We start from the raw sequence: 23534 nt of genomic DNA, 5'->3' as shown, positions 1-23534 counted from the left end.
GGGGTCTCTGTCAGGGCACAGTGAGGACAGTGGCAGCCCCTGGTGCTGGTCGGCTCCAGCAGTCGCACAGCCCCAGCAGGCGTTGGGCACCGTGCTGGGGAAGCCGGGGTCCGCGGAGCACTGCCTTCCGCCTGTTGGCACCACCTCCCAGCCTCAAGTTACTCCACTGTGAGGCCCGTCCCTGGTGAAGCCCAGGGGGAGGCACTCTCCCTTGGCCCTGGCAAGGCCCAGATGGCAACTTTGGCAGCCCCACCACCTGCTGCCTTGGCGGCCAGCCCATCTCCCGAGTGTGTGACCCCAGAAAGAGGCATTTTTGCTTGCATTCTCCAGAAGGTGGTGAACCCTTCTTGTATTTCCATCTTAAAATCGCAGCAGTCCCACAGGGAAGGGGCCGTGGTGGATGCCTGCTGCTGGTGAAGGAGAGGTTGAGGGGCACTGCCCTGCCCGACCGCCTCTGGTCCCCATGTTCCTTCTCTCCACTGCCTCTGTCCCACAGGGGACCTCCGATGGCCCATGGTCCGGCTTGCTCACCTGTGGTTTTGGAGAGGGCTTCCCAGGGAGTCACCACTCATGGAAGATGGTGCCGCCCTGCTGACACCACAGTCGCAGGGCACTGGGGGAGCACACTCACGCTCCCATACCTGGGGCGAGGACACCCGCAAGATGAGGGGAGGTCTGGCCCAGCACAGGACAGGCTGGAGGCAGGCAGCTCTCCACTGGCCCTGCTGTGCTGTGGGTGCCACCCTCAGGACCCCACAGAGCAGAGGCAGCTACCAGGACCAGGGACACACCAGGCCACATGCCCCATACACAGCTGCCGATGACACCTTTCCTTGTTGTCTGAATCTCCATTCCAGAAGGGGGAAACGGTGAAGAAGATGCGTGAGGAGGTGAGTGTGACCTGCTCTGGCGGCGCCCTGCACCCCAGCTGGGATGCCAAGGTGGGAGGGCCTGGGTCTACCCTGTCCCTGCTGGGCCTGCGTGTCCCACCCATGTGCACTGGGACGTTCGTCTTGCCTGGGGTGAGGAGGGCCACTCTTCCCCTGACAGGCAGCATTCAAGGTTTGATGTGGGGCATGGGCCTCTCAGGGATTGCTCAGATTCCTTTTGTTAACTAAAATTTCACACTGACGGAGACTGGTGGAAAGAATCGCACAGCTCAGGGCCAGGCACTGGGCCAGCCAGGGCCTGGCGAGTCCAGGATGGCGTGGCCCCTGTGACTTTCAACTACCGTGGCCCTTACTCTACCCTTGCCCTAGAGTGGCGCCAGGATCAACATCTCAGAGGGAAACTGCCCAGAGAGGATCGTGACCATCACAGGCCCAACGGACGCCATCTTCAAGGCCTTTGCCATGATTGCCTACAAGTTTGAGGAGGTGAGGTGCACCTGTTTGAGTCCTAGCTAGATCCTAGGGCGCAGGGGCCTGGACAAGGGCATGGCCCAGACCACCTAGCACATCCTCCTCTCCCCTCCTCTGCCTCCCAGGTATTCTCCCCAGCTCTTGTCCACCTAGCGAGGGACCAGCATCCCTCCCTTCTCCTGAAGCCAGCCACTCCCAGCACATGCACATTGGAGAAGTCCACCTCATTCACATTCCTCAGACCCTGCCCCTGACCTAGAACTCCCACACCTCCCTCCAGGGTACATGGCTGCTGCCCACCCTCAGGTTAGGCCCCACTGGCATGGCCCTGGTCCTGCCACCCCACCATCACAGCCAGCCTCGCAGGAGAGCTGGTGTAGCTGGGCTCAAACATGGACAGACAGAGCTGGAGACATGGGTGTGTGCGCGCCTGCTGGTAGAAGTGCACTCATCTGTGTGCGTGGCACTGTGTGCACCTGTCAGTGAGTTAGAGATTAGTGTCTGTATGTTTCCACTTAGTGTCTTGATCCAAAGAGGGGATTGAGCCAGGAGTAAACTTCTCTGTCAAAAATGAGGGGTGGCCAAATAATGAGGCAGACTTTGTGGAAATAAACAAAAATCCCTCTAAATAAAAACAGGCAGCAGTGTACATGGAAGTGGCTATGGCAAGGGGTTGGCCACCGTCGCTTGTCATAGGCAGGCAGGGCAGGGGAACGCTGCATAGTGGACTTAGGGTGGGTCCTGGGTGTGCCCTGGTGGCAGCTGTGGGCCTGGTGAGCTGGAAGTGGCTCCCAGCCATCAGGCTCCCCACGTGAGTACTTAGGGGGCAGATCTGCCTTCTCTGGCTGGTCCTGAGTGGGAGGTGGGAAGCTGTGGCCACCAGCTAGGTCCTAACCATTCTGGGCCAAAATGGCAGAAGCTGTGCTCCAGCTCCCTGAGCAGACTTCTGCAGAGGTGTGGGCCAGTGCCCTCTTGCCACCTGTGGACTAGCTGCCCCACTGTGCATGCCAGTGTCTCAGTTTCCTCTCCTGGTCACTCTTGCCTGGGAGTCCAGGCTTGTTTGTACTCACCTGTGCTGCCAGAACATCATGACCTTTGGCTGCTGTGCGGTCTCAGCTGTCCTCTGATAAGAACAGCTGCACTGGCACACGTGGGACTCTGGATAGAAAGAAGGCCACGACCACTGTGACAGAAGTAAACACAGTGTGTCTCTGAAAGGTGCCTTGGGTCCATGTGCTCCTGTGCCCAGGCCACAGACTTGGCGAGCCAATGGTTTTTATCCTTAGGTGATGTTTGGCACGTGTTCTTGATGCTCACGCAAGTGTGAGCCGTGGTATAGGTGCTACCATGACCAGCCAGCAAAAGGGTGCCAGCAGGTGGTTGGTCTGTCCTACCACCAGGCACAGTATGTCATCAGCCATGTCTCCAGGGCCAGCAATGGGTCTGGTAGTCTTTCTCATGTGTGATTGCCCCCAGGGAGCTTTGCTCTGGCTATGCACTGAGCAGCAAGTCAGTGATTCCTCCAGGAGAGCTCCTGAGTGATCAAGGAGGCATTGTTTTGAGACACAAATCTGAGTCAGAATTCCCACCCATGGCAATTTGTAGGATTGAGGTCTGTGTGCAGAGAGGCCTCAGAACCCTCTTTCTGCAGTGCAAGAGCTGCCAGTCTAAGACTAACAGGACCTGATATTTCCTGGTTCCAAAGGCAGCAGTGCTGGCAGAGGTACCTGGAGGCCAGGAAAGAATTCTTGCTCGGGACAGGGGCTGAACCAAGGCCTCTGTTGGCTGCTCAGAACACAGATCTGCAGTAGTCTCTTCCATTGCCCTGTGAAGGTTGTTGAAGTCAAATTTAGACTAACCAATAGATTTTCTCACTGATCAATAGATGTGTATCCCTAGGAGGTAGGGAAACTAGCAAAGTCACAAGTTGACTTGTGCAGGGCCAGTCGTCCATGTTTGTGCACATGGAAACACCATCGACCATAGTACTCCAGTATCTCAATCAACAAAACTAGAATTATCAGACAACAGTTATTTTTATTACTATCCTGTGGCTCCGGTGACCAGTGGCACAGTGGGTAGACAGTAAGATAGAAGACAGTGGTGGGGTGTGGCATGATCTAAGAAGGACATGAGAGGAGTATGTTCTAGCCTAACAGTTACCATAAAGTGAAAAGAAAAGAGACTAGAGCCGTTGTGAAGGACAGTGGCCAGGGGCCTGCTGGAAGAGGAGGAGTGATGTGTTGCTCAGCTTTCCGTCACTGTGACAAGTACCTGAGATGTCAGCTTATAAAGAGAAAATGCTTAGTTTGGCTCATCGTTTTAGAGGGTCCAGGATTGGGCAAAACCATTGCTTTTAGGCCTCTGGTGGGGTGTGGGCAGCACATGTCATGGCCAAACAGTTCACCTCATGTCTAGGACCCAAAAACAAGAAGGGAAAGAGAATGGGGTCCAACAATTTCCTCAAAGGCAAATCCACAGTGACCTAAAACCTAAAACCAGTAGGCCCCACCACTTCACGTCTCCACTGGCTCCCGATAGCACTAAGTTGGGAATCAAGCCTTTGGGTGACATTCCAGAGGCAAACTACAGGATTCCACACCTGACCTTCAAAGACTATGTTCATCTCACATCTGAAAATGCATTCAGTCTATCTCCAAGTGTCCCCCAAGCCTTAACTGCTCCTCCACTGCTAAAAAGGTCCAAGTCTAGAGTCTCCTCCGAGACTCAAGGCGAACTCTTAGTTGTGCTCCACTATAAAAATCAAAGCCAGGTACGTGTGTCCGAGATATGATGCCACAGGGTGAACGTTCACATTCCAAAATGAAGGAATAGGAAAATAATAAGGAATTATTGGGCCAAAGCAAGACCAAAGCCTAGCAGGGCAAACATTAAGTCCCATAGCTCTAGGGCTGGCATCCTAGGCACAGTCTGGTGAGATGTGGGCCACCAGGGACTTAGGCAAGCCTGCCCCCTCAGCTTTCCTGGTTGCAGCCCACATAACCTCTCTCTTGGGCTGGCTCTGCTTCCTGCCTGCAGCTTCCCTCAGCAATATGTTCCTTGTTCCTGGGTCTATAACTTCCTAGGGTCTTCATTTCAACTTCGGTTTTACTCTCACAGTTCCATGCAACACCCTATCAGGAGATGCTTGCAGGGACTCCAACCCTGCCACATACTGCCTGTCCTCCCAGCCTTTCCTTTGAAGTCTTGGTGGAAGCCTCCATAAGCCCATAATTCTTGTATTCTGCATGCCTGCAAAACCAGACCTGTGTGGATGATACCAGGTCTGCTGCCAGCATGAACTGCACCTGGGCCAGCGTGCCTTGCTAGCTTAGGTAGTTCTAAATGGGAAGGGTTCTCTTCTCAAAAGGCTCTGCCCTGGAAAGTTTTTGAAACAAACTTTCATTTCTGCATCTCTTAGCCTGTGATGACTGTGACCTTGCCAATTCTGAGACGCCCTCCAGGCAGCTTTCATATTGTCCTAGCGTAAAACACTTGACTTTAAAAATGTGTTCATCTCTTTAGCAACTGCATCCTACACCTTTGAACAGTCTTCTTTTCTGGAAGAATTGAAAGTTTTCCAAATCATTTTGCTGTTTTTGCTCCTATTTACTGTAAATTTGGCCAAACGTAGCCAATAATTCCCTTACTTCTGCCTAAATGCTGTTTTGCTTTGAAATCACCTCTATCAGATAAACTAGTCTGTTGCCTTTAAACTCAAGTCTCCTATAAAGTCTCAGGGCATGAACACGATGTAGATGGGTTCTTGTCCACAATGTGACATGGGTGGCCCTGAGTCCAGTTCCCAGCGGAGTCCTCACTTCCGTCCGAAACCTCATCAACACAGTCTTTACTGTCTGCATCCCTGTCCGCATTCTGGTCTGACCCCCAATCAGAATCAGCCATTAAACTCTTAAAGCATTCTAGTCCTTCTTCAGTCTGATTCTCCAAACTTTACCAAACTCCTTCCCTAAACCAATCCCAAAAGATTCTTCACTCCATCAATTATTGTCACACAGCCCCACTTCTCAGAACCCATTTTTCTGCTAGTAAGCTCTCCATTACTCAGACAACTACTTGAGAGAAACCAGCTTTATGAAGAGAAATAGCTTACTTTGGCTCACAGTCTTGGAGGCTGCAGTCCACAATATGAAGAATTGTTGCTTTTAAGCCCCTGGTGGGGGTAGGGGAGGTGGGCAGCATATGGTGGCAGAAGCAAGTAGCATAGCAAAACCAAAGGCACACCCACTTACACTCCCAGTAGGCTCTACACCTCCCAAGGGTACCACAGGCTGAGGACCAATATTTAACATATGCCCCCTCGGGAGACCTTCCAGATACAAATCATAGCAAACAGTTGTAAGTAAGTGAAAACCAATGCAGTGAGAGGGTGTCCTGGAATGACCTCTTAGACGGAGACTCAGCTGTCTGAAGTCAACAACTTTTTGTGAAGGGCTAGGTCAGCTGTCTATTTCTGAAGGGGAGCTGTTTCTGGAGGGACTCGGACAAACCAGTATGAGGTCTCCCTGGTGTGACATTGTGAAAGATCTCTAAGAACCCAGTGTGAGGGCCTCTCGAGTGACTTTCTAGAGGGTCCCTACACTGTGAGGCCCCCTGTGGAGTACAGTCAAGAGAGTCTGTGAGGCCCCAGTGTGAGGCCCCTGTGGTGTGGCTTTCCAGAGGGTCCCTGAGGAGCCAACATGAGCCAGTACGAGGCCGCTGGAGTGACTTGCCAGTGTTTGTGGAATGCTGAATCATGGCCTTGGCTGTGAAACGTGGAGCTGTGGAGCTCCGGGATCAACTCCTTGAAGTTTCTCTGCTGTGCTTGTTTTCAGCAATGCCTCCTAAGTTCCCTCCCATTGAGGTTCCAGAGCAGTGCTTTCTGATTCCCTGTCAGGAGATTAAACCCTCCTGACGGAAGTCACAAAGAGGGTATTTGGGAAGCAGCCTTGCCCTGCTGGAGATAGATGGGGAACATGGGTACTTCACCCTATGTTGCCATCTCTAGCCCGCAGCAGGGCAGAGCCTAGCATCAGGGTGGAGTCCCTGAATACTTGGGCCCTCCAGTCACCAGTCCATAGTGGCAGAATCCAAATGTCCCAAGGGAGTGGACTACATGGCCTAAGGAAGCAAAGAGATTGTGCCAGTCTTTCTTTCTTTTTTCTTCTTTCTTTTTTTTTTGTTTTTTTTTTTTTTGCTGCTGGGATTGAACCCAGGGCCTTGCACGTGCTAAACACATGCTCTGCCACTGAGCTATATCCCAATCCTCAAAGTTGTAGTCATTTTAATTGCCACCAATCTTTCCAGCTTCCCAGAAGATTGTGGATGGTAAGGCAGTGTAGGTTTTCAGTAACGGATGACCACTTACAGTGTTCTCTCATAAAGGTTCCCATTAACTATGTGTCCTGATCATTTATCATGTGATGTAAAATGGGCAGGCTCCAGGTGGGAAACACAAAACCAGGCAGTTTCTTACCTACTTTAAGGGCTGTAGCTTTTGAAAAGGGAATGATCCAACACATCCTGAAATAGACATGCCATAACTGAGACGCCTCAGCCCCAGGGAGGGAGGAAGGTGATGAGCCACCTGAGAGCTCAAGGCCTATAGCCACGCCTCACTTTCACAGTTCCTGTGTTGTTGACAGGTGACACGTGGCCCCAAATGCCCTCAGCTGCCCCACAGTTTGCTGCCAGTGTTGGTTTCACATACCGACCAATCCGTCTACTCCGTTTCATGGGCGCCTCTGCTAACTTCCGCTTTTGTCATCAGGTAGTGAGAGTACTGGAGGTCATATGGGGGAGGGGGTCACTGTCCTTCCTGTCCTTCCTCTTGAGTACTAGAGACGCCTGCTCAGATCTCACAGCAGCCTCCTTGAATGCTCAGAAGCACATCCCTGAGGGGTCTAGCTGAAGGTATGCCTTAATCCAAGAGGAGTGTCTGGTGTGATGATCTGCGGCAGCTTTTCCTTCAGCTTCTGTGCTGTCCCTGTGCACTAGCCTCGGTCTTTGCAGTCTCGGCTCTCTAGAAAGCAGAGCTGTGCCTGAGTACCCTTCCCTCTTGTCATATTGGATGGCGCTCCAGCCCCAAGAAGAACCCCAAGGCCACACTCTGCTGAAAGCATGCCTGCTGTGTGTTATGTGCTCACTCTCTGGCCTCTGGTGGTTGACAGGTGCTCATGAGTACTGGTCCTGCATCTGGCTGACCATGCTGGATGGAGGCCTGTGTTCTAGAAGGAGATGAAGCTGGTGATGGTCTTAGTCTGTCCTGGCTGCCTCTGTTACCAGGTCCTGCATCTGGGTGACTTGAACAATAGGCATTTTTTTCTGTTTTAGAGACTGGAAGCCCAAGATCAAAGTGTCATGGGACTTGGTTTGATCCTGGGCCTCTGCCCTCCGATTGCAGATGGCCACCTTCTCATGGTCCTTTTCTCTGTGGACACACCCTGCTGTCTCCCTCTTGTTATCAGGACTTTAGTCTTACTGGACTAGAGCTCTTAGGACCTCACTGAATCTCATTGAAGACTCTGTCTCTGAATTGTCACAGTGGGGATTAGGGCTTCCTTGCGGGTCTACATCACCCTGCTTGATGACCTCCAGCTTCAGTTCTGAGGAACTGGTCAGGGTCCCAGCAGGGTCTTCCTTGCCAACGCTGAGAGCCAGAAAACAGAATCCTGTCCAGGTTTCCTGTCCTGTACACAAGGTAGGAGATCTTCTGCATATTGCATCAGGACCAAATCAGGGAAATAAGGGTTTTATTCTCGACTGAGGACCTGGGAGAAGGAGGAGGTCCTTGGTGCCCCTGGGGCTAACATGCAGGCCCCTGAACCCAGGTGAAGGTGTGCAGATGTGGTCATCCTGCTTTGCAGGTGCACTGCTGCGGGCAGAGCAGAGGCCCACGCAGGGGAGCGAGTGACTGTAGAGTACGCGTGGAGGGTGGTGCTCCACCTGGTCCTGCAGGCTCTGGGGAGACTGCTGACTGGACCTCTAGCACACCCAGCTCCAGGGTCAGGGTAGGGCAGGAGGCTGGGTGCTCTTCCCCGACCTGGACCAAGGGGGCTTTCTTTCTAGGATGGGACCCTCCTTCCCCAGTGATGCCTGTTCTCGGTGCCCATGCATGCCTGTCAGCAGCTGGTGGCAGGGAGGGGGCCATCTGCCTGTGTGAGCAGCAGGACCACATGTTCATTTTGGTCCTGCCTTATTTTGTTCTAGAACCCTCTCAAATGTTCTGCCAGGTGTTGTGCTTCAACTAAAAGGTCACCCCCCCACACACACACACATACATACACACAACACCCCCCCACACACACATACATACACACAACACTGTCCTAATTTCTGTTTTCAAATTAGGTTTGACTCTGATGAGCAGATGGAATGGAGGAGGGCTCCTACGCCCACACCCCCTCAACCTGACTGCAGTCAGAGCATGTCTTCCAGTCTTCCCAGAACCCCAAGGGTCTCTTCTTTCCCCTGCGGGCACAGTTGTTCTAATCATTTCCATTGGAAGTGTTTGGATTTGGCTTTTAAGAGACTTTGCCCTTCTACTTCTTCTGACCCTTGGGTTTATTTGTGGGAAGAATGTCAGGTTGATATACCTCAGGTAACCCTGGGTCCTGTGCACCAAGAGTTAAAAATTCTTCTGTTAGTTTCTGGTCTTGTCTGGGTTTGGAGAAATCCTTAATCTTAGCTCTTAATTCAACTCTGGTTCAGGGTTAGTTTGCCTATGTTACCAGTTTGGTTGGGGGATTCTACAGGTACTCGCATCAGGGGTCCTAAGAGCATTATCAGGAAAAGACAGGTGGAGTTGAGGGGAATGTAAATATGGGAATAGGGGCAGGAGGTGCTAGAGGGCTAAGAAGGAGGACCCACCGAACAGCATTTGAGGTCTGTCAGACTATTTATTTGCTTTAGCCAAAGAATCTTTCAGTGAGGCAATTTAAAATCAGAATTTCATTAGGAGACCTCTTCACACTAATCAAAAAAATGCTGTTCCACTGGTCTGAAAAATCTTTTTCCCTTTCTTTTCTTTTATCCCACTGAGCCATATCCCGGCCCATTTATTTTTATTTTGAGACAGGGGCTTGCTAAGTTGTTTAGGGCCTCACTAAGTTACTAAAGCTGGCTTTGAACTTGTGATCCTCCTGCCTCAGCTTCCTGAGCCGCTGGGATTACAGGTGTGTGCCTCTGCACCCAGCTATAAGACCCCTCTTGAATGGACCATTTTACTCAAGTCTGGTGTCCCTAGAGTGACTGCTGAAGGTCCAAGTCATGCTTGGTGGAGGGAGATCACAAGAAAGGCAGGCATGGGACCAGGGCAGCGGTGAGGTTGGGGAAGAAGAGACTTAGGCGGACAGCCCCGTGGAAGCAGGCAGCGAGTAGGACTACAGCCCACGTGCCTTCAGCGACCCCAGTGGAGCCAGAGGGACAGTTCCTCTGGATCACAGTAAGCTTTCAGCACAGATAGCTGGGAGAGGAGAGCCCCATCTGAGCACAAAGTGTGTCTAGGTGGGTGCTGGTCCAAGAGGACAGCAGCCCACGTTTGACTCTGAGGCTCCTTGTTGTGACCAGCAATACACCAAAGCCAGCAGCGGGGTGAAAGGACATGACCCAACCAAGGAGGCAGAGAGACAGGAACCAGCTGCCAAACCCAGGCCCCAGGCTGGGAATGCTCAGCCCAGGAGCTTGGTGCCGGAGAACGGGTCCAGACCCAAAGCCGACTTCACCATCCTTACCAGGAAGAGCGGTGGGTGCAGGGCCTCTGGGGTGCCACGCCTGGGTGGGAGCTGGGTCCAGGGAGAGGGCAATGCAGCACGGAGATGAGCAAAGCCACCTGGATGGAGCAGCAGAGGCCAAGTATGCAGGACTAGCCATGGCAAGAGGGCCGGCCACCCTCACTTCTGCGGGAGGCCAACTTGTGCTGAGCAGGGACAGATTTCAGATCCCTGTGCCCTGGTGGGGGCTGCTGGGAGCAGGGGCAGGCTTACAAGAAGCAGGGCCACCTAGTGATGGACCAGAGCAAGTACCTGGGTTGCTTTTTCCGGGTGGTCCTGAGTTAGAAGTGGCGCAAACATGAAGGAAGCTGCAGTCCACGGCCAGGCACTGCAGAGGCTCTGACTTGGCTTCCTGTGCTGGTTGCTGCAGAGGTTGTGGCTCAAGCTCCTCTGGCACTGGTGGCCTGGCTCGAGAGTTTGTATGTTTCCTGCTGTGCTTTCCATCCTGGCTTCTTCCCCCTGCTTGGGCTGCTTCCTCTGTAAGGAAGTGACTTGCCCCACGTGTCATAGGGTTTCCACACACATGGAGCGTGCAATCTCCTGCTGACTTGCTTGTCCATCCTGCAGGCAAAGCACCTTGGAAGCTCCCGTCCACTGGCCCTGCCATGTGTGCTTTCAAGGGACATCTCTCTCCTTGTCCTCCTGCACCTCCTGAACACGTCACTCTAGAACCATCTATTGTGCTATTTTCTATGACTTAACGTATTCAAAAAGAAGAGAGTCATGTGTTGGTGGGGAGTCAATTGTTGCATGAATCATAACTTGAAAAACCACAGCAGTCTGTGAGGGCTGTTTCCGGGAGGGCTGGCCCCATGGAGGGCGCATCTGGATGTGCTGCATGCTGCGGTGGGGCCAGGGCCTCCCGTCAGGAGGTGCTGCAGTGGACCCTGGGCCCCCATGGTATCACAGCCCGGACACTGTAGGTATCACCTGCCCCATTAGTTGCCAGCCTGAACCTGAAGCCAGACGTCTCCTGTGTGTCAAAACCATGGATCGATACGGTGGCTACCCAGCAGGCTAGCTCCAAACTGTCCTCCTCACACCTTTGCCGCTTTGCCTTCTGCCTCATCTCTCTTCCTGGGGTTGGGCTCCAGAGAGCCTTCTCCCCCAGCACCCCAGCCCTTGGCGATCTTGCTTGCCATACCCACCCCAGTCGTCTCTGCTCTGCTTCCCTCCAGCAGTGCTTCTGTCTCACGTCTATCTGTCCAAGTCCTGGCACCCCATCAGGCCTTCAGCACAAGGTCAGACCTGAGCACAGGTTTCCTCTTGATTGGTGCCCTGCCCGAGGTCCCCTGCAGCTTGGGGACCATCCAGCCTGTCCTCCGCATCCTTCTCCATGTATGGGAAGACTCCACAATCTCTGGGAGGTGCACAGGGCTGGTGCAGGGCAGAGATGCTGTGCACACTCCCCCCGTGTCCCAGGCCACGCAGCTGCACCCATTGATGCAGTGCCAACGTGCATCTTTTCCTCCCTAGGACATCATCAACTCCATGAGCAACAGCCCTGCTACCAGCAAGCCCCCGGTGACGCTGAGGCTGGTGGTCCCAGCTAGCCAGTGCGGGTCCCTGATTGGCAAAGGCGGCTCCAAGATCAAGGAGATCAGGGAGGTACCAGGACCTTCCCTGCTGTCTAACTGCATGTCTCCCGTGCAGCCTGCAAGCACTGGCACTAGCCATTGCAGATCCTGATGGCCCTAAGCTTACGTGCCACAGAGAGAGACAATCCAATAAACTAATGAAAAGCAGGGTGTGGGGGCCCTGCTGCACTCACAGACCCACATAGTGACCTCATGCAGGGAGCAGCCCAGCTGGGGACTAGGGGGGTGTCTTCTGGGGCAGGTGGGTTGTAACACCCCAGTCCTATGGCCCTGAGCCACACCCAAGTCTGAGGGCTTTGGGTCCCCACTCCGAGACAGTGCTGATGGACCCTCGGGAGGTCTGGGTACTCACACAGCTTCCTTCAGCTCCCCTCTCCCAGGAGGCACCACCCACTCTGCCCCTTCCCCAGCAGGGTCCACATGTGCGCTGGACTCTGGAGGAGATGGAGCTCTCTGTGTCCAGGAGGAGCGAGTCCCTCTCCTGCAGATGCACTCCTGGGCCCCGGCCCTCCTGTGCTACTTGCCTGCTGGGATGGGACAACTGCTCAGAGGAGACCACAGAGGCTGGGGTGTCCAGGCGGGTGTGAGGGCATGGAATAGGGGCAGCGCTGGGCTTCTGTGTAGTGTGACCAGTCAGGCCCTGGGCCAGCGAAAGGCTGTGTCCCGAAATTCCAGAAATGCCATGCATCCTATACCCGCTGCCAGCCCTCCTTCTCTATTGTCCCCTTCCAATGTCCCTTCTCTCCAGTCCACAGGTGCCCAAGTCCAAGTGGCCGGGGACATGCTGCCCAACTCCACAGAGCGGGCAGTGACCATCTCGGGGACGCCAGATGCCATTATACAGTGCGTCAAGCAGATCTGTGTGGTCATGCTGGAGGTACAGTCGCGTCGCCAGCCCACCCCTCTGTGCTCTGTGCTGGGTTCTCTCTGCACTTGGCTCCCCTGCGTCCTGGCAGGGCTTGGCGCCTCCTTGATCCTGAGGATTCTGGCAGTTGGTGGGGGCATGTGCAGCCAGATGTTAGGATCTAGAAGTCCCTGGACCCGGCTTCTCAGGCTGGCAACGCCCTGGGGAGGGCCTGCTGATGTCTGCCCTTGGCTCCAAGACATCCCGTCTGGAGCAGAAACGCCATCTTTGGCAGCACAGGGAGAGCACAGGAAGGAGCACACTTCTCCCTCACTTTGGAGCTGGACAGGCTTTGTCCTGGTGAGAGGGTTTGAGGCTGGAGGGAGCTGACCCTGGAATGGGCCCAACTTGTTGGAGGCTGATGTGATGGTGGAGCTGCAGGAAGAAGGACCCCTCGCCCGGGCTCCCAGGGAGGGGCTGCAGTGCCATCTCAGCAGAACGAAGCTGAAGATTCTGTGCGTCCAGGTCAGCAGATGGCACCAAGAACGGCCTCCGAGGCAAACGGGGCAGGACTCAGGACAAACACACCAAAGCACCAGTGTGAAAACAGAGATGAGGGGACAGAAGAATGAAGCTTAAGCAGAGGAGTCATAGCAACTGCAAAGGAAGAAGGAACCCAAAAATTAAATTCCAGTCAAAGCCAAAATGAAGCGAGATTCATGGCACTGCCAATAGCTGCTTGTCTTTCCTGAAGCTACTGCAGCAAGCCCACCTCAGAAGAAGGGTTCCCTGACCTCACAGGCAGCTGGCCTCCCCCTCCCTCTCTCGAGTCCTCCCTCCCTTGGCCCGGCTGTGCGTCCACATCTGTACCTGGCTGAGGCTGGTGTCTCCCAGGAGCTGCAGCCTTGCTGGACAGCTGCCAGCTCTACCCCTTTCGTGTTTGGCTCTGCATTCAGACCCATGTTGCTTTTTGTTGCTGCCCTTGTCCTGTTTTTTGGTACTGGAGATTAAATCCAGGGGTGCACTACTCTGAGCAACAGCCTCAGCCTTTTTGTTTTGAAACAGGGCCTCATTGATTTGCCTGGGCGGACTTTGAACTTGCTATCCTCCTGCCTCGGCCTCTGCAGCAGTTGGGAGGGATCACAGGAGTGCACCACCAAACCCAGCCTCAAGCCCCATGTTTTTGTTTGTTTGTTTTTAAATATTTTTAGTTGTTGATGGACCTTTATTTTGTTTATACACAGAACTGAGACTCGAACCCAGTGTCTCGCACATGCTAGGCAAGTGCTCTACCTCTGATCCAGAACCCCAGCCCCATATTTAACCCTAAAATTCTGTGTGATTTTATTTCCATGAGGTATGATATTTTGAGAAGTCAAAAACATTTTTCAAAATATTCTTATTGTGAAATTTCCCCCACATGCTGGTCAGGGTTACAGGTGTTGCTGGTCTGAGTAACTAGAGCCCCCAGGCCCACCAATGCTCAGGTGCTACAGGCCTGCAGGTAGCACCCTCAGAGTGGCAGTGAGTGACAACCACAGTCTGTGAGAGACCCTGCCTCCTATGTCCCTGGTCAGGGACGGGGCCCAGCTCTCAGGACAAAGTGTGTGGTCTTGTCAAATTTCTCCTGCTGGTTGCCTGCTGGTGGTGTTGGGAAGACACCAGGCCCCCTCAGAGGCAGGCTGGGCCTTGGGCTGTGGGACATCGGTGCCCCCTGGCTGTGCGTGCAACCATCTTGTCTCCTAATAGTGTTAGATGGGAGACAGGGAGAGTGCAGGTAGCAAACCTGCACTTACAGAAGCAGGGTAGCTGGAAATAACAGCAGAGGATGGTTGGAGGCCCTCCATGTCGACCAGAGAACTTTGGGCTTGTGTATGGGGTATGCCTTGCAGCCCCAAAATTACGAAAGAAGGGGCTGCCCGAGACAGATGAACCTAATGAGACCTGCAGAGAATACAAGTGTCACCATTATGGGCCACCTGCCCCATGGCCAGCACCTTCTGTGCCCAGTGAGGAATGGTCCATGTGCCTGGCCCCCTCCCAAGGGACATCAGCTGCCCAGTCTCCTCGGGGGTGAGAAGGGGAATTGGGAACTGGTCGTGCAGCACTGCAGAGCAGGGCAAGGGAGTTCATGCTCTGGGCTGAGGTCTCGGCCTCAGTGGGACTGAGGCCACCTGGAGCCCTGGCGGCTGACGACTGAGGGTCTGCTGCGGAGGCCATGAGGGGCAGGCAGCAGTGGCACAATACAGACGTCAACTCTGGCTCCCAGGCACGAGTCTTCCAGCAAACCCTGAGTCAGACTACGAAGCCTCAGCGTGAAGTGAGCCCTGGTCTGCACAGAGGCACGTGGATGCATTTGGTCGGGACCCCACGAACACAGAAGACCGGCCTCCCCGGAGCTGGCACCACCCAGACCCAACCTGAGCCTGCTCACACCCACTGTGTACCATCCCCAGCCCAACACTGTCACCCAGCAGGGCCTAGGCTACTGTGGACCCTACAACTGTCCTCGGGCACGTCCCCCATCATGTGCTCAGAGGTCACACCCAGTAGGCCTGGGGGATGGCTGGCCCTGAGTGAGCTGTGGCTCCAGACCACCCACAGGGCAGGCTGTCCCCAGTCTCTGTGCTGCAACAGGCTGGCTGGCCTCCTCTGACCAGGTGAAGAAGGCTGGGGAGCATCCTTCCCTAAGATGAGAATCCTCTATTTTGGACACAGAATAACCAACGAAAATCGTAGCAAACCTCATCCTGATTGTGGGATACTCCACTTGGTATCTATAGGCCTCTAATAAATGGCTTATTTTTTAATGGCAACTTTGGATGTTTATGAGTTTCCTGGGACCGTCTCTACTGACTGTTGCCGTGGACCAAGCAAAGCCCTCGGGGTGCTGGACAGTGGTTCCCACTGTGGGCTGTGTGCAAGGCCCAGCTTTTGCCAGAGAACTCAAGCCTTCCTGTCAGAGAATGCCCAGCCATCTACCTGCGGAGTCACGGCCATGCTCAGCCTCACGGGTGCCGTGCATGTCCTGGTCCCCGAGGGCCTTCTGGGAGCAGGGACCGTGGCAACAAGAGCGGGCACCACAGAGTCCATCCCAGCCCACAGCCCCCAGCAGGGTCCCGCAAGTCGCCGGCACCCTTCTGGCCTCCCACAACTGACACTCCACACGCCACAGCGCTGCCACACCCTGCTGGACTGGGTGGCAGGGCTGTCTCAGGGTGGGGGTCTTGGTGGGAAGCAGCCGCCTGTCTGGAGGAAGTGGCAGTGAGGAGGGGGACGCCGCCCTGTCCTCCATGTGTGGCAAGGACTCTCGGCTCCTCACAGTGCCCCTGGACTGGGCTGCCCTGCCATCCCTGCTGCGGCCTATGGAGCCCTTGCCTGGGCCAAGTCTCGAGGTTGGGGTCTGTGCAGAGGGGCGGGCTTGGGAAGGCAGCCCCCAGGACCAGCTGCCAGCTTCTCTAATGCTCTCTCTTCCTCTCCTGTCCCTTTTCCTAGTCCCCACCGAAAGGTGCCACCATTCCCTACCGCCCAAAGCCCGCCTCCACCCCTGTCATTTTTGCAGGTGGTCAGGTAAGAGCCGACCCGCTCGCGGCCTCCACTGCCAACCTCAGCCTTTTACTGCAGCACCCGCCGCTGCCCGTTAGTGCACTCAGGTTTTCTTGCCTTCTCACGTGCACGTCTCCCACCCACCGGGCGGACACAGAGCTCTCCTGGCCCACACCAGGCAGCGGGTGGGAGCATGGGAGACAGGTCTCCAGAGCGAGGCACGACCTAGACAGGAGGGACCCTCACATCCAGGCACACAGGGCTCTGTCCAGGTCATGCCTGCCAACCCTGGTTCTTGGATGTGACTGAGCTGCTTGGAGAGATACAGGAGCAGCTGAGCTACTCCAGCAACTAGGACTGTGAGAACAAGGGTCCTGTTTTCCCATGTGCACCCCCAGGCCCCCAGCATGCCCCCCATGGGGTGTGCTAGAGGAGGAGCCCAAGAGCAGCTGCAGGCAAGCCCTGCCCTGCTGGCCTTGAGGTCCCCCTTGCCTGCCCTAGCAGGTGTCCTCAGGGCACAGAGCAGCCACGTTGACAGCCCAGATCTTGCACATTTTAGCCCCCCACCCCTGCTCCCCTGGAGAAGGGACCTGGAAGGAAGGTGTGGAGAGGAACCGTGTCTGTGCTCCGGCCTGGCCAGGTCCCTGGCAAAGAGGTAGGAGAAGGGCCATGCCCTGGCTCCTCCCTCATGGCTACCTCAGGCCACTGCTGCCCATCCACACAGATGATTTGCACACGTCCAGCTGGGGTTGGCCTGGAAGAGCTCTGTGTCCAGCCAGCCGCGATGTCTGTCTTTGTTCAAGGAGCACTGAGACAGAGACGTCCCCACAGGTGGTCCAGCCGGTGCAGAGTGGGTGTGGGAGTTTATCATTTGAAAAGGAGAAGGACAAGGAGCATGTCTCCTCATGTCTTTCTCCTGGAGTGGAGGAATCTTATCAGACCCTGCAGCCAGGCCACGGTGGACGAAGGGACAGAGCCACGGTGCCTCCTCATGCTCAGCCTGGCCCCTGCCTGTCCCATGCCTCCAATCTGCCCCCTGTTGCAGGGAGCCCTCCTGCACACCCACGTCTTCATGCAGTCCCAGCATGTGGCACGTGAGATTTTTAGGTCAGAAAGCCAGGCGCTGCCTGGTGAAGGGCCTAGAGCCCCACAGCCCCTCCCACCTCCTGCTCCACACCACAGATTCGAAGAGTGCACGGAGGTTGGCCGACAGCAACCTGTGGCCTCCTCCAGTTCAAACAAAGCCATGATGGTATCCGCAGTGAAGCGTGGGGTTCCCTCTAGGGGAGCTGCCTTTATACAGATGTGTCTGCCGAGCCACATGTGGGGTCATAGCTCGAGGGGCAACACCACCACAGGGGTACCCCGTCTGCCTGTGAAACAGGCAGATGAACCACCCCTCTATCATCACAATGAAGGTCAGTGTGCCAAGGCATTTGTAGGGCCCACCACTGTGCCCTTGGGACAGTCTGGTGGCCAGCCACGGCCTTGGCTGTTCATAGGAATCGTTACATGGGAGTCACTTCTGAGTGCAGATCACCCAGGAGAAGATCCAAAATGCAAAGTCAGAAGTGAGGTACGAGTCACTGTAGGACAGCAACCCAAGGCCTGCAGGCCTCAGGCCCCACGTGCCCAAGAGTAGCATGCGCAACAGACAGAGGAGGGAGTCTGGCGCTCGGGCTGGGTGGTGAAGATGCCGTAGGCAAGGGTGCTCAGCAGCACTGTCCACACAGCTGTCCCTGCAGGCCTCATGGGGTCACCCTCAAGCAGAGTTTCCTGGGGAAGGTGCAGGGGTGAGATGACCCAGAATAAACAGTGAACTAAACAGAGCTCACTGCTCGACTCAGACCTGTGGGCCCAGAGGAGGCAGACCCCACAGGTCGCAGGGTCCTGGCCTGTGGGAACAGCAGAGGTCCCACAGAACCTGGGGTGGGTCTCTAGGCCCTGCTCCTGCAGGCAGAGGTACCGTCTCTCTCCCTAGGACACCACTGTGTCTGATAAGATTCCTCTACTCCCTCCTCCAGGGCCTTGCTCCAGGGACTGAGTCTGTCACAGCAGGGCTGCGGCTGGGTCCCTGTTGGGTGGTCGATTGACCTTGAACTCCTGGGATGGGGTTGTTGATGACGGAAACTCTGAGCAGATTAGAAACCTGTGGGAGGGCCTGGGGCCCAGAGAAGTGACATATGGCCTCCCCTGAGGTGTCCCTCTCAGGCATCTGGGGACACTGAGGGTGGACACAAGTGGGCATCACACGTCCTATTGGAAACCACGTCCTCACCCCATGCCTCTGCCCAGGCTGGGTAGCACCCCACCCATCAAGCCGGGTCCTCCTGTGGGCTTGCTCTCCCTGGACTCCCATGGCTCCTGTGTGGTCTGGCCGGGAGCTTCTGGATTACAGGAGGTGTCACAGCTGAAGGGACCCCGGGGGTTCTGCCAGGGCATTGGGGCGAGGTGGGCAGGTGCCTCAGGGTGGATGGCTGCTGCAGCTGGCTCAGTCACAGAGCCAAGGCAAGGAGAGAGGGAATCCAGCAAGTCCCAGGCTCCACACTGACACCTGGGAGGGGAGCCCCCTTTTGGGGTGCAACTGAAGATTGCATGAGAAAGACACCTGATTGAGACCTCCTCCTTGAACTGGCTTTTGCAAAACTCATCTTGGTCATCTTCTAACACTTTCTTTTTCTGTATGGATGTCTTGGGGGTAGATATTTCCCCAAAGTATTTACTCTGATGGGTGATTAATATTAGTGGACCTCTTATGGGGGTCAAATAGATCATCCTCAGGGTTTTCTCTTAGGAAAGCGGGGAGAGGTCCGGTCGTTTCCTGCCTCCTGCTCGCTGCAGCTCGCTGCAGCTCAGGGAAGGCATGGTTCCCCGGCCTGCCTCCTCTGGTGGCGACTCAGGCCTCCTTCCTTGGGAGGAGTGGCCTTTGTCCTGAGCACACAGGGACAAGTGGAGGTGCACACTGAGGGAGAGGCTGTCACCAGAGGGTCCTTGTTGTGCGGGGCAGGGTTGCAGGGTGTGACAGGCCCAGGTCCTGCCACGGCGCGAGCTGAAGGTCTCTCTCTCTCTCTCCAGGCCTACACGATCCAGGGACAGTACGCCATCCCCCACCCGGATGTGAGTTTTCACTTCGTCTCCCTTCCACCCTCTCTCCTTTCTGTTGTGTGCCTACCTGCATGCTGCTGTTAGTTGCTACTAATATTAATATTACATAATAATATTAACCAGTTTTCTCAGTGCTCCTGACCCGTGTTGTATCCATATGACCTTGAATAACCTTTTGACCTCTTGGCACTCATTCTGCTTGTGCTGAGGACTTGGCCTGATGGCAGGTTGTTTCCACCGACTGCTGCGTCCAGGTCTCCCTCCCACACACGCACACTCCACTCAGACAGTAGCAGCGATGGCCACGTGTGGCCTGTGCCACTTCAGGAGCCACCTGCCCTGGTGGCAGGGTGCCAGCAGGTGTGGGCACAGTGTCTAGGTGCACCTAAGGAGTTAGGCGATGTCTTCAAGATGGGTCTTCTAAGGTACCTCAGAAATGATGCTGAGTGCCTAGTGGAGCAAAGCAACCCCTCCAGAGCCCAGGTTGAAGCTTAGAGTCCACCATACACAGACCCCAGTGTCGAAAGCCAGCAAGCCCTCCTTTTCCTTCTGGAATTAGAAAGATGCCATGCGACATGGTAGCTCTGGCATCTGTGCTCCTACCTGGGCCACTGGAGCTGGCCTGTCACACAGCTCCACCACCAGGGTCTGCTCAGATACCTCCTGGTCACAGGACAGCCCAAATGTACAATTGGTATTGGAGGATGAAGGCCTCATCCAAAGGGTGGGGAGGAGAAGCCTAGTTTTCTCTTGAATCACACCAGCAGCAACTTGTGCAGAGACCTGGGTGCAGAGGGGGCCACAGGTGGCACTAGGGCAGTAGGGCTCTAACCTTTAGGGATCAAGAGATAAAGGGCCACGGCCATGAGCAGAGGGTGTTCTTGAGAGGGCTTTAGAGACACCAGTCAGTGGGGTCTATGCTAGAAGGTGCTTGGAAAATGGGATTAGGGGGAGTGGGGAGAACATGAGAAAGACAGCCAGGGATCCTCTGTGTGTGCAAATTAACTCTGAGTCTTCTGCACCCTTTTTGCCTGGCTCAGCAGCACCCCTAGAGCACGTCTGTGCTGTTGCCGCTCAGGCCTGAGAGCTAGGCACCCCCCCCACCCCGCATCCCCGGGCAGGGCCGGGCCTGCTGAGCCTGCGTGCCCATTGGTCTTCTCCAGATCCTTGCTTCTGAGTTGAGCAGGAAGCAGACACTCATCTGGATAAGAGCTGAAGGCAGGACAGGGAAGATTCTTTAAAAATTAACAAACTAAAGTATTTCGAATAGACAAAATTCACTATCATTGCAGAAAAATTTCTGTTGAGTGAAAGATGAACACCACTGGGTTATTCCCCCCCCCCCCCCTTTAAATGAAGCACACACAAATCAAGTGATGGAGAGAGAAATAAGATGAGCCCTTCCCGGGGCTGGGGAGATAGCTCAGTCAGTAGAGTGCTTGCCTTGCAAGCACAAGGCCCTGAGTTCAATCCCCAGCACCACAAAGCAAAAAAAAAAAAAAAAAAAAGAGGAGTCCTTCCCACCTCCCACCTGCAGTCACACTCAGGCATGTCTCGGTGGCTCCTGTGGCGACTGCCTGTGGCCACCCTGGAGCCGAGGCTGTGGCTGCCTGACACGCACTGCCACCCTCCTTCACACAGCCTGCACTTAGCTGTCAGTGCCACATAAGCAGAGCATGTGCACTCCCTGCCCCAGGCAGGCTGCCTTGCTGTGACCCATGGCCACTGTAGAACACTTGAGGCGGAGCAGGCAGGCAGGCAGGGCCTTCCTTCCAGGATGGCCAGTCTTCCTGTAATGCACACGTGCAGATGCAGACCCCAAAGTCCGGCCATCAAGTGGCAGAGTCTGGCACCCTGGTGGAGGCAGCTGACTGAGTGTTCTATCTGTCTTTACCCCAGACAGTAGTTTCAAAGTCAGACCTCCACACCTGCAGGGACCTTGTGGCAAGCCTGTGGGTTTCCTTCAACCAAGAACCCAGAACTCACACCGACCCTTGAGAGGAGGTGCGTACACTTGCACTGATGGAAAAAGCTCTTTCTGCACTGAGCTTTGAAGAGTCGTGGCACAGGCACGTGGGGAGTGAGAGAATTCAACTGGCTGGTTGGTGGATCTGTGTTTTAAGTGGTGGTTGTGCTCCTCCCCACATGGCTTTCCTCAGTGCCTCTTCAGTGGGAAGTTCACAGATTGTTTCAGACTAGTTTAAGCTAACGAATAACTGACTATTGTGTAATTGCCTCTTATGTGTGGTGAGTTTTGAAGTACTGGGTGCTGTGGTTTGAATGGAAGTGTCCCTCCAGAGTTCATACGTGGAGACTATGGTGGAGGTAATGACCTTAGAAGGTGCCTCTGCAAGGGGAGAAAGGCGCAAGGCCTGAGCCTCGGAAGTGGAACGAGTGCTCTTCAAAAGAGGCTTGGCAGGGGACGGGGACACACCTGTGATCCCAGTGACTGGGGAGGCCAAACCAGGAGAATCCCAAGCTCCAGGCCAGCCTTGACAACTGAATGAGAGCCTGTCTCAAAATAAAAAGTAAATTTAAAAGGGTTAGAGATGTAACTCAGTGGTAAAGCACCACTGGGTTCAGTCCTCAGTACCACACACACATAAGACAGGGGAGAAGGGTTTGCTTCAGGGATTTGCCTCCCCTCTGTCCCTTTCACTGCATGAGAACATGGCACTCAGGACACCACCTTGGAAGCAGACAGGGGCCTGCACCAGACTCGGAGCCCCGGCACTTGCTCCTAGGCTTTCGGACTCCTGACTGTCAGCAGTGAGTTCATGCTGTCCGCAGATGACCTAGCCTGAGGTCTTTGGTTGGAGCAGCAGGAACGGACAAGGCCTTGGTCACGTGTCCTGAAGTGGCTTTCTGTGGAAGTGGTGCTGCACTCTGTAGCAACGCCATGGACTTGCAAGCAGAGTGGGAGCTTTCCACATGCCTTTCTTGCAGGCACATGAACTGAAGGCTTGGCAGCTACTTGGATAACCCAAAGCAAAGGCAAGGCGATTGCTTAGTAGCACAGGCTGTGATGGCCCCGGGCTTGGTTTTATCTGAGCTTAGTATTGGTAGGAATTTTAAGGTTTCAGTTTCTTAGAAGGAAAATATAACTACTAGAGAAGTTAAATGATTTATTTTCTAATGTGAGCAAATACAAAGTGTACTTCAACTGCAGTGGCTGGCTCTTGTGTCCTGCAGTCACCTTGGGGCAGCTTGACTCCCTGTCTGGATGTACAGGTCCACTTCAGACCTGTGGACCTCCATAAGGTCTGCTCCTTGGCACCGAGTGCTTCATCTAGACCCAGAACGTGCTCATGTCCTGTTCTGGTTTCAGGCAACACTTTTTTTTTAGGCTGACCCTTGTTTAAGAATCCTGGGCACTGCCCCACCCCTTGGCTTCCTGCTGCTCTCCACACACCTCCTGCCTTCTTCACCTGACCCCCTCGTGGCTTCTTGAGCTCTGGAGACTCAGGCATCGTGAAGAAATGCAGAGTGCTGCTGAGCAGCAGCAGGACTTGGTTCAACACCCCAAGTTCCCCCAGGATGGCAGCCCAGCCGCCTTGGAAACTATCCGTGTGCCATCGTGTCCTGCCAGGGTCAGGTCAGGTGTGGTCCAGATGTGAGGAAGGAAAACAGTACCAGTATTGGGGCGTGGAGCAGGAGAGCGAGCGTGCAGAGCCTGGACAGAACAGGCAGGCTGCGTGGTTGCTTTCATCCTGTTTCTGTTGCTTTACTTACAATGGTGCAGTAACTCCAGGAAGGGCTTGCTTGCCTCTGGGAGAAACTGCACACATGCTCTACTTACAATGGGGTTGTGTCCCGATCAACCCATTGTAAGTGGACCCAACCTGCTGAATCTCCTCGCTTAGCCACAGCACGCCCCAGGGTCAGCTCTTCACCTTCATGATGGTAGACTTGAACTCTCTGCTGCCAGCATCCCAGTGGAGTGTGGCATGCACATCACCAGCTGGAAGAAGGCCAGGCTCCAGGCACAGTTCCTACTGAGTGCATACGGCTTTAGACACCACAAAGCCAGATCCTCAGAAGTCAGGGACCCTCTGATGAGCTTCAGAAGCACCTTCATTGCATGCATCTTTATGTCCAGTCTTCAGAGTTTCCAAAACCCTCTCTTGCTTGGCATCCCCCTCACTTGAAGGGTGGGGAGAGCAACAAAATTGAAACCTCAGCCTGTGAGCATTGACAGAGGATTTGCCATCTGTCCTCTCTCCGGAGCCTGGTACAGCCATGAGGTGAACCCCAGGACCGTCAGCCTCACACCCGAGAAGGCAGAAGCTCTGAGAGAGTCCCCTGGCAG

The 23534-nt window shown here is 54.8% G+C and overlaps 1 protein-coding gene across 16 annotated transcripts in view; it reads left to right on the top strand.

The window, feature by feature from the left end:
- The window catches only part of PCBP3 (poly(rC) binding protein 3), a 235080-nt gene that overhangs the window by 196468 nt on the left and 15078 nt on the right, over positions 1-23534 (top strand). For 12 of the 16 annotated variants that reach the window (XM_079100763.1, XM_079100777.1, XM_079100767.1 and 9 more), the window contains 6 exons: positions 858-890; positions 1260-1376; positions 11609-11740; positions 12479-12607; positions 16070-16213; positions 19196-19237. In XM_079100763.1, the coding sequence (XP_078956889.1) occupies positions 858-890; positions 1260-1376; positions 11609-11740; positions 12479-12607; positions 16070-16213; positions 19196-19237 (597 nt within the window). The remainder of the gene's footprint in view (positions 1-857; positions 891-1259; positions 1377-11608; positions 11741-12478; positions 12608-16069; positions 16214-19195; positions 19238-23534) is intronic. The other 4 variants (XM_079100769.1, XM_079100768.1, XM_079100765.1 and 1 more) reach the window with 1 other exon arrangement.

The sequence above is a fragment of the Sciurus vulgaris genome (assembly GCF_902686455.1).
Source record: "Sciurus vulgaris genome assembly, chromosome: 10".
Classification (NCBI taxonomy): domain Eukaryota; kingdom Metazoa; phylum Chordata; class Mammalia; order Rodentia; family Sciuridae; genus Sciurus; species Sciurus vulgaris.
This window is presented reverse-complemented; position numbering and strand designations above follow the sequence as displayed.